Here is a 9,834-nt window from a genome sequence, read left to right as displayed (position 1 = left end):
GTCGGGTTGTTTAGCGCACATCTCTCCCTGTGTCTCGCTAAGCTCTTGATACTGATCCTGAAGCGATTAAAGTAACTGATCGTGTCGGCCGAGCATGGCACCCTGCTTATTAATAGCTGAGCATATTGAGTCTGCTGGATCCATTCTGGCCAGTCTCTACTGTCATGAGCCGCCGTGCGCGTGCACAAAAGGGTCCAGACGCAGACTCAAGCGCTAGCAGAAAATGACACTTTATTATAACAACAAAAGGCGACCCGGGAAAACCAGAGGAGCAAAAATGAGGAACTAATAAACCCGGGGAAACAATGACACGAGGAAGCCGGAATCGGAACCGTGGGAGGTTCAAGGTTCAATATTTGTCACATGCATAGTTATACAAGTATAACACACAGTGAAATGTGGCCTGACACGCTCCTCGACATGTGCAAAAAATTGGGGGGGGGGGTAGAGGAAAACATTACATATATATATTATCATACACTATATATATATATATATATATATATATATATATATATATATATATAATAATATAGTATATACATGGGTGAATGTGCAGTAGTAGCAGCAAGCAGGTGAATTCTGTACATTAATATGAATAGACATCTGACTATTTTACAGGATAGACAATATAAACATATTTAAAATTAAAGGAATTGAAATGTACATTGTGCCTTGGTTTAGTGTCTGGAAGAGTCCTGTCTCAGTCAATTATAGATGATGTGAGAGGGCGGGTGTGTGTGTTTAGGGCACGGATGGCTTGGGGATAGAAGCTCCTCTTGAGTCTCTCTGTCCTTGCCCGGAAGATGCGGAACCTTCTACCAGATTGCAGAAGTTGGAACAGTTTGTTGCCAGGATGGGACGGGTCCTTCAGTATCTGCGCTGCTCTAGTCCGGCATCTCCTGGTGTAGGTGTCCTGAAGCGGGGGGAGAGCAATCCTGCAGCAGCGTTCTGCTGTACGGATCACTCTCTGGAGAGCTTTTTGGTCCTTCACACAGCTGTTCCCAAACCACGATGTCATGTTCTGTGTGAGGATGCTCTCCACAGCGCCTGTATAGAAAATCCTGAGGATCTTTGGAGAGACCCTGAACTTCCTCAGTTGTCGTAGGTGATACAGGCGCTGCCTAGCCTTTTTGGTCTGGACCTGAATGTGGGCAGCCCATGTCAGGTCTGAGGAGATGTGGACACCAAGATACTTGAAGGACTGCACCCTCTCCACTGGAGCTCCATTGATGATAATGGGCTTGTAGTCTCTGTGCTGACCCCTTCTGAAGTCCACCACCAGCTCCTTGGTCTTGCTGACGTTCAGCTGGAGGTGGTTGTCCTGGCACCACGATGCCAGATTCTTCACTTCATCCATGTAGGCCGCCTCATCGTTGTTGGAGATGGCACCCAACACCACTGTGTCGTCAGCAAACTTCACAATGGTGTTGGAGCCATGGGTGGCCACACAGTCTGAAGTGTAGAGGGAGTAGAGCAGTGGCGAGAGGACACATCCCTGAGGTGCTCCTGTGTTGATGGTGATGCTGTTGGAGAAGCACCTGCCCACCCTCACCACCTGAGTTCTGCCAGTGAGGAAGTCCAACACCCATGCACACAGACGGCTGTTAAGTCCCAGATCCCTCAGCTTTGTGAACAGTCTGCAGGGCACTATTGTGTTAAACGCTGAACTGTAATCAACAAACAGCATTCGCACATAGTTACCCTGTTTCTTGTCCACGTGGCTGAGAGTGGTGTGTAGGACGTGGGCGATGGCATCCTCTGTGGATCTGTTGGATCTGTAGGCGAACTGCAGCGGATCTGTGGTGTCTGGGATGGAGGAGGAGATGATGTTCTTCAGCAGCCTCTCAAACACCTTCATTACTACCGAGGTCAGTGCAACTGGCCGGTAATCGTTCAGGGATGAGGGTTTGCTGTTCTTGGGCACAGGGATGATGGTGGATCTTTTGAAGCATGTGGGGACCACAGACTTCGCCAGGGACTCGTTGAAGAAGGAGGCTGCAACAGAAAGGGGAGAAGATTACTAGGGATCCAGGAAGCGGGGGGAACACATCAAGACTGAGTTAGACTAGTTGGCTTACGATTAGAGCGGGACCGTGGGAGCTCGGGAGGGAAGTCTGTGAGAAGGGAATCCGTGGAGATAGTGAATGGGCCAGATGATGCACTGGGTGATCCAATTGAGCAGGAGGACAGGCAGGTGGCAGACGCTGAACGCCGGATCGAAACCACAGAGAGGTGATTAACAGACTGGCGTGGAGCATCCGTCAGCGCCGGGTTAAGTAGCTCTTTAGGTAATCACCCCAATGGAGAGCAGGTGTGCCGGTGATGGCCCAGCCTGGGGGTGTGGCTACCCGAGCATCACACATTCCACACACACACACAGGACCACGGACCATGACAATTTCACTAATCTACATAATTTAGTCAACTGACTTTGAGGGGAAAAAAAAGGCTGTTGTTAATCCAAAAAACTAAAATTACAAACAGGCTGTTAGTGGAGTGGCATTGTTTCAACAGGAAACTGCCAAACCGGAGCTCATATGTGGATAGTGATTCCAAGATTGGTCACAGTTTTCTGCTGGGCATACAATATCTCCCCACTGTCCCCATGGCAACAGGCCATCTTTAAGAGATATACATAAAGAGGAGTCTGAAACAAAGTTGATGGAAATAGAAAAATGATAGAAAGTCAAGAGAAATACATTTACTTAAGTAACAGGAAGCTTGGTTGCTCAGTGTTTCTTTTTATGTATTTGTTTAGATTTTGAGAGTTATTAAATTTTAATAGACAACTTTTCAGTGAACACCAAAAAGGAAAATCATCTAAAACAGCGGTCCCCAGCCCCCGGGCCTCGGACCGGTACCGGTCCGTGAGTCGTTTGGTACCGGGCCGCGAGAGTTGAGGCTCAGGTGTGAAATGTCTGGTTTTCAGGGTTTTTATCGGTTTTCAGCGTTATTTTGTTATCATTTTTATCGTTTACTCGGTTTTCCTGGGTCTTTTCACGTGTGTTATGAATAAATCTTCTTTTTTTCGGTACCGGTACTAGTTTTATTTTGTTGTATTTATCCGCGACATGTTAAAGGCCGGTCCATGAAAATATTGTCGGGCATAAACTGGTCTGTGGCGCAAAAAAGGTTGGGGACCGCTGATCTAAAATGCCCAATCTATGCTTCACTGGTCATTTTGATCTGCCCAAGCTTTGCATTTATATAAACTAATCTTTATTTAAATGGTGAACTAACTTTAACAGAAATCTTAAATTGCATATTGCATATGCTTTCCATGTTACATTGTGTAGCTTATTTGTCAAAAGTTGTACTTTTTCATAGGACAAGCCACAGTAGGCCAGATTTATTTATTTATTTATTTGTTGTAAATACTGAGACAAAAGGCATCCATGTGTAAAGAAATCATTAAATTGACAGAAGGCAAATATTCTAAGTAGTTGGATCTCACCCACCTCCACACACACACTCAACCACAGGCTGAGTTCACAGGCTAAAATTTGTTACGTCATTATGGATGCTTATCCTACACTAGTGAAAAATTCAATATCTATGTATACGTATATATGAGTCAATATAGCAAAAGGAAACCACTTAAATAGAAAAATTTATTGGATAATTAAAGCTAAAAAACACATTACCTGTGATTTTTAAAGGGAAAATGGTAATATGTTGTGAAGGAGCCCCCTCCCCCCCAAATGCTTAGCATGATAAATTCACGTTATTTTGCGTTTATAAAACTATAAACTATAAATTGACTTCATTTTCAAAACTTTAACTTGCTTTAACTGCAACTTTAAGTGTGAAAGGCTTATTATTGTTATACAATAGCTCTATTGTCACTGTATCAAGCAGTGAGTTAGTCTTTTAGATTGCTGATTTATTTCTTGTATTATCATGTGATGAACATGCACCACAAACACATGGCTTGGGGTACAATGAAAGTTTCTAAAAACCGCATTCTCTTCAATTTCATGCCAAAACTACATATAATTACCACAAACTTATCTCGTCATCATCTTGCCACACATGCCTTCAAAGCCCTGTCAAAATGCATATATGCTTTTGATCCAATTTATCTGCCCCTTTATCATGTTGCAGCAGGATTATTGGGATCACTGTCTGTCGGAAGCAATCTGGGGCCCCAAGATAGAAGCATGACCAGCCAAACTCTGTTTTTCTGCTTGGTTAATCCGACAGCACCTTCTGAAGAGTTCCAATTAAATCTCTCCTTCAAAGAATATGTGACTGCTGGCGCATAGACAGGATGAGAAGGCTGGGCGGGAGGAAGAGAAGGATAGGGGAGGGGGGACGAGGTGTGCGATCTTCTGTTTTAATCATTCCAGATCAGTGTCACCCTATTTAACTAGGCCCATGCACACCAGAAGAATGAGTTTGCGAGAACAGTGGCGATTAAGCATATTCACTTTGTGCATGTGTGTGTACACAGACGTCGTGTGGACTGGATGCACGCGGGTTAGAGGGCTGAACTGATAAACACATCATATATCTGATGATTAAAGGTGATAAGATAAATAACATCTTAGATCAGATTTGTCAGCGCCTGTAATTACAGGGCTGAACATAAATTTCATGGTGACATACTGTATTTGCCCCTTAAATTAAATTAAAATAATAATAATAATTTTATATATAAAATTATCATTATTTTGGGGACAAAATCTATGATAATCCTTACTTTTAATATTTATCAAGTCATAATTCCAGTCTTGCACAGTGTTGGATGGTCGTTTTCCTTGGGCACATTTCTCAAATAAAGGAGAAGTAGAATATTCTGGTTTTATTAGTAATACAAAATAAATTATTTAGGTGAACGCCCTAACATTATAGCTTTTGTGTAAGTTCATGACTTACTTTTGTAATCATAAGGCCTTATTTTGCTCGTATGCCCTTCTTTTCATGTCCTGCCTTAACAGTTTTTCCATCTTGGTTAGTCTCCGAGTTCACTTGTAGCTTATTATACTTCTCCTGTTCCTTATCTGGCTCGACTTAACCTAAATTCAACAATTAAACGAAGCAAATCCTCAAACAAAGGTGAGTAAAAACTCGATTTAGTACCAAATACCAGAACTTCAAATGTGATTGCACAATGTCTATTAATAATTAAATAGATTGGTACTTATATACACATTTCTACTCTATATAAATACTCAAGCTTTAACTTACAAGAAGCTTCATTCACCCATTCACACACACACATATCGTTGCCTATCCTTGCGAGCTTTTAATCTAACATTCATGCACTCACACTCTGGTGGTTTCAGCATCTTGCCCAAGGATGCAGACCACCAACCAACAACCCGTTCTACCTCCTGATCCACAGCCAGCCCTTTGTACACTGTAATTCAGATGACAGCTAAATGAAGCAAAATGGGCCAGAGACAGAGTATTGGCATTGGCCTTTGCATATTCCCCTTGATACCTATGAGAGAGCGTGACAAACAGAGTAAGAGAGAAGGGGTCGAGGATGGGGCACAGAAATGAGAAGAAACAGGTATGTAGGGCAGCAGGCATTTACAGACGTATGAGGTTTGGTTCTGCTTGTGAGCTTATTTACAATAAGTCAGGTAAGGTTTTTCTAGCTATAGGTGCCTTTAAATGAAAGAGGTGGAGGGAGTGGCATGTAATATTACTGCATATTACTCATTAGTTCTCTTAAAAGTAATAAAGACAATGCAGTAATGTAATTACTGCAGTAATGTAGTAAAGTAATTACTGACTCCTAGTACGGTTACCCATTACATTAATGCATTGCTAAAAAAAATGTAATGTGGAAGTTGTAATATAATGATTACAGTAAAGCGTTACAGAATAACGCCTTACAAAGTAAAGTGTTACACCCAACTAATGACAAGTCACCAACATGGACAGGACTACAGAGCAGCTGACAAAGGCACAAACCTCAATCTGTAATATTAATAACTGTAGTATTAAAAATACAAGTAGAACTTAGACATGTAATGCAGGCTGAAAGCAACACAGCTGCTGAAACCAAAGTAGCAGTGTGTGAGTGTGTTCAACAGAAAAAAGGCTGTGAAGTAGAAAAGTGTTAAAAAGCTCTGTGTGACAGTGTGTGTGTACTCTTCATGGTCTGGTCAGTATGACTAAAAAAGCACTGTAAAAGGACTGCGTAAGTAAGTTAAGTTTGAGTCATTTAATTCACAGCTCTGTAGGATAAATATAAAGAACTATTAGAAAAAAGTGTGCTTAGTCTACTTTATTATTACAACTTTAGTACACCAATTAATACTATTACATGTACTACCTTAGTACATAGGCTGGCAAAATCCCATCACCACCTCCTCGCGGTGCCAGCTGGAAACAACGACCCTCAGGAAGTTGGCTAACGGTGAGGGTCCTCGACGTCAGGTGGAGTGACGCGCCGGTCGATGTATTCCACAGTCATATCCCATGCAATGACGTCTCAAAAAGCTAGGGCGTCCCCCGTAGGCGACGCGCGTCGTCCCCGCCTGAACGACGTGAGAAGTGGACAAAGGCTACCTGCTCATGGACGGAGTGGGCTGAAGAAGCAAGCCCAAATCCGCCTTGGAACCCTGAACATCGGAACAATGACCGGAAGAAGTCGAGAATTGGTTGACGCCCTCAAGACCCGCCGCATCGACATCGCGTGCATTCAAGAAACCAAGTGGAAGGGAGCGAAGGCACGGGACATTGGAGAAGGCTTCAAGCTTTTCTACAATGGCAACTGGGCCCAGAATGGAGTGGGCATAGTGGTGAGTCAAAAGCTCCGGGACAACGTGGTCGAAGTTACCCGCATATCGGATCGCATCATGTCAGTGAAGATCGACGCCGACCCGACCATCCTACGGATTATCTCCTGCTATGCACCACAGACCAACTGCCCCGACGAGGAGAAGACAGAATTCTGGCGCGCCCTCGACGACCACCTGCAAACGATTAGCCCTGAGGAACACGTGGCGGTAGGCGGCGACCTAAATGGACATGTAGGCAAGGGGAGAGACGGATATCACCGATTCCATGGCGGCCAAGGATTTGGGACCAGAAACGACGACGGTTGCCGGGTACTGGACTACGCAGAGGCCCACGATCTTGCCGTGACCAACACCTTCTTCAAAAAGAAGCCGGCACACCTCATCACGTACTCCAGCGGCGGCAGAGACACCCAAATCGACTACTGGCTAGTCCGAAGACCCCATCTCAGCCTAGTCACGAACGTAAAAGTCATACCATCAACCAATATTGGCCCTCAACATCGGCTACTTGTGATGGATCTCCGACTCAACCTTGGCCAACACGACGAAGAACACCAACCACGACGGTGGAGAAGATCAAGTGGTGGCGCCTCCCTGAGTGCAAACAGCAGCTTATGGACGCCCTTGAACACCTCGACGTGGACTCCAATGAGCCAGTGGACAAGGCTTGGGAGAACATCGCCAGTCAAATACGTGACGCAGCAGGCAACACCCTTGGGGCGACGAAGCCAGGGAAGCACTTCATCGACAAGCAAGTATGGTGGTGGAATGATAGCGTGCAGCAAACCATCAAGGAAAAGAAGTCGGCACTCAAAGTGTGGCTTCAATCCCGCAGCGATGGCGACTACCAGCAATACAGGGCCCTACGATCGGCCGCAAAGAAGGCGGTAGCAGCGGCAAAGGCATCGCACTATGACCAACTGTATGAAGAGTTGGACACGCCCGGAGGAGCGAACAAAATCTACCGCCTTGCCAGCAGCCGCCATCGAGCAACACAGGATATTGGCCAGGTCAAACACATCAAGGATGCCAACCATCAAACCCTCCGCGACCCGCCCGCCATCCTCAATCGCTGGAGCGAGTATTTCTCCGATATCTGCAACGTGGAGTTCCCTCACCAGCCAATCCACAGTGCCCCGCCCGTCCCAGGACCTGTCCCGCCAATCACCATCAAGGAAGTGGAAACAGCCGTTAAAAATATGAAGAATGGCAAAGCGACCGGACCAGACGACATACCAGCCGAAGTCTGGAAGCTGCTCGGGCGCCAAGGCGCCTTAGTCCTCGCCAGCCTGTTCAATAGCATCATCAGAGACGGGACCGTCCCAGCAGCCTGGTCAACCAGCATAACGGTGCCCATCTGGAAAGGGAAAGGCGATGTGGCTGAATGCTCCAACTACCGCCCGATCCGACTCCTAAGCCATACCATGAAGGTTTTCGAACGGATCATCGACGCCAGGATGCGAGAAATTGTCAACTTAACGCCCAACCAATGTGGCTTCGTCAGGGGGCGTGGCACGACGGACGCCACCAGGCTGCTTTGGGGCACCGAGAGAGTCAAGACACACATGGCTTCTTGACTTAGCGGACCTGTCCACACGACCACGGCCTCCTGCGATCACATGGAGTTCCTGAAGCCTACGTCAACTGGACAAAGCTCCTCTACCGACAAGTCACCAGCGTGGTCAGAAGCCCAGTGGGAACATCGCCGCCCTTTAACATCAATGTGGGCGTCCACCAAGGCTCGGCACTCTCCCCGCTGCTCTTCATCCTTTGCATGGACACTGCGACGGCGGATCTCCAGTCACCCCATCCCTGGACACTTCTCTACGCCGACGATGTCTTCCTGGCCGATGAATCGCGAATAGAACTGCAATACCAAACGCAGCAGTGGAAGACTCGCCTAGCTGACTTCGGCCTGAGGCTCAACACCAACAAGACCGAATACTTAGAGGCTGGCCCCCAGACCGACGGCACGATCAGCGTCGATGGAGAAAATCTGGCGAAAGTACCTCATTTCAAATACCTCGGATCGATGATCAGCAATGACGGCGATATCCTACTAGATGTACGAGCCAGGATCAACGCAGCGTGGATGAAATGGCGCCAAGTCACCGGCGTCCTGTGTGACCGAAGAATGCCCAATCGCCTCAAGTCAAAGATCTACAAGAGTGTAGTGCGCCCCGTCGCCCTCTATGGATCCGAGTGCTGGCCAGCCACCGCAAAGCACGAACAAGCCCTTCACACGATGGAAATGCGGATGCTGCGATGGTGCCTAGGCCTGACACGATGGGACCACATCATGAACACCGACGTTAGAAAGAGGATGGGAATCGCGCCAATCACTGATAAGATGCAAGAAGCGAGGCTGCGGTGGTACGGACATGTGGTACGGAGCGATGAGAACTCAGTGGTGAGAACAGCACTGCGGCTCAGCCCCCAAGGACGTCGACCTAGAGGCAGACCAAAGCGGAGATGGATGGACCGAATCAAGGACGACGTGAAGAAGATCGAAGCCGATCTGACCGACGCCCTTGACCGACCCAAGTGGAGACGACTTTGCAGAAAAGCGGACCCTGCAACCGAGCGGGAAAAACACTAGGAGGAAGAAGAAGACCTTAGTACATCTCAAAATATTACAACATTGTGAAAAAAGGTATTTTTCACAATTTAAATAAAGTGTAATATATTCTATATTATGGTATGTAATATTCTGTTACATATATATTATCTTAGTGTGCATCCTCAACAGTCTATCACAGGCTTAACTCTTGACCTATAATTGTTGTAATGCACTCCAGCATCCCAACTATGACTTTTAGTTTGAAAAGTGGAGAGGTTTTAAGACCAATCTAACACCGTTTGCAATATACAAATAACCAGCTTCATTAATGTGTGTTTATTTTAGTGATCCTCAACTTCAATCTTCAATTTTTGTTGAGTGTTTCTCATCTTGAAAATATCCCAAAATATTCTCTCTGGGGTTAAGGTCAGCCTTGGTCCACCGCTTGTCAAGCTTCCCAAAGTTCTTAAATTAATTTTTCTTGACATCCCTCTTAAGGCTGCAGTCATCCCT

General features: G+C 46.0%; 1 protein-coding gene across 1 annotated transcript; it reads left to right on the top strand.

Annotated features, from left to right (window-relative positions):
* The first annotated feature begins 6,426 nt into the window (after positions 1–6,426).
* LOC102313007 (probable RNA-directed DNA polymerase from transposon X-element) lies at positions 6,427–9,360 on the top strand. Its single transcript, XM_014332058.2, is given in 3 exon segments — positions 6,427–7,302; positions 7,305–8,297; positions 8,300–9,360. Coding segments are annotated over 3 exon segments (2,913 nt in total). The 5' UTR covers positions 6,427–6,443.
* The last annotated feature ends 474 nt before the right edge of the window (positions 9,361–9,834 follow it).

The sequence above is a fragment of the Haplochromis burtoni genome, unplaced genomic scaffold (assembly GCF_018398535.1).
Source record: "Haplochromis burtoni strain Fernald_Lab_line unplaced genomic scaffold, NCSU_Asbu1 Contig_765, whole genome shotgun sequence".
Lineage (NCBI taxonomy): Eukaryota > Metazoa > Chordata > Actinopteri > Cichliformes > Cichlidae > Haplochromis > Haplochromis burtoni.
The sequence above is the reverse complement of the archived record's forward strand: the minus strand, read 5'-3'. Positions and strand labels throughout refer to the sequence as shown.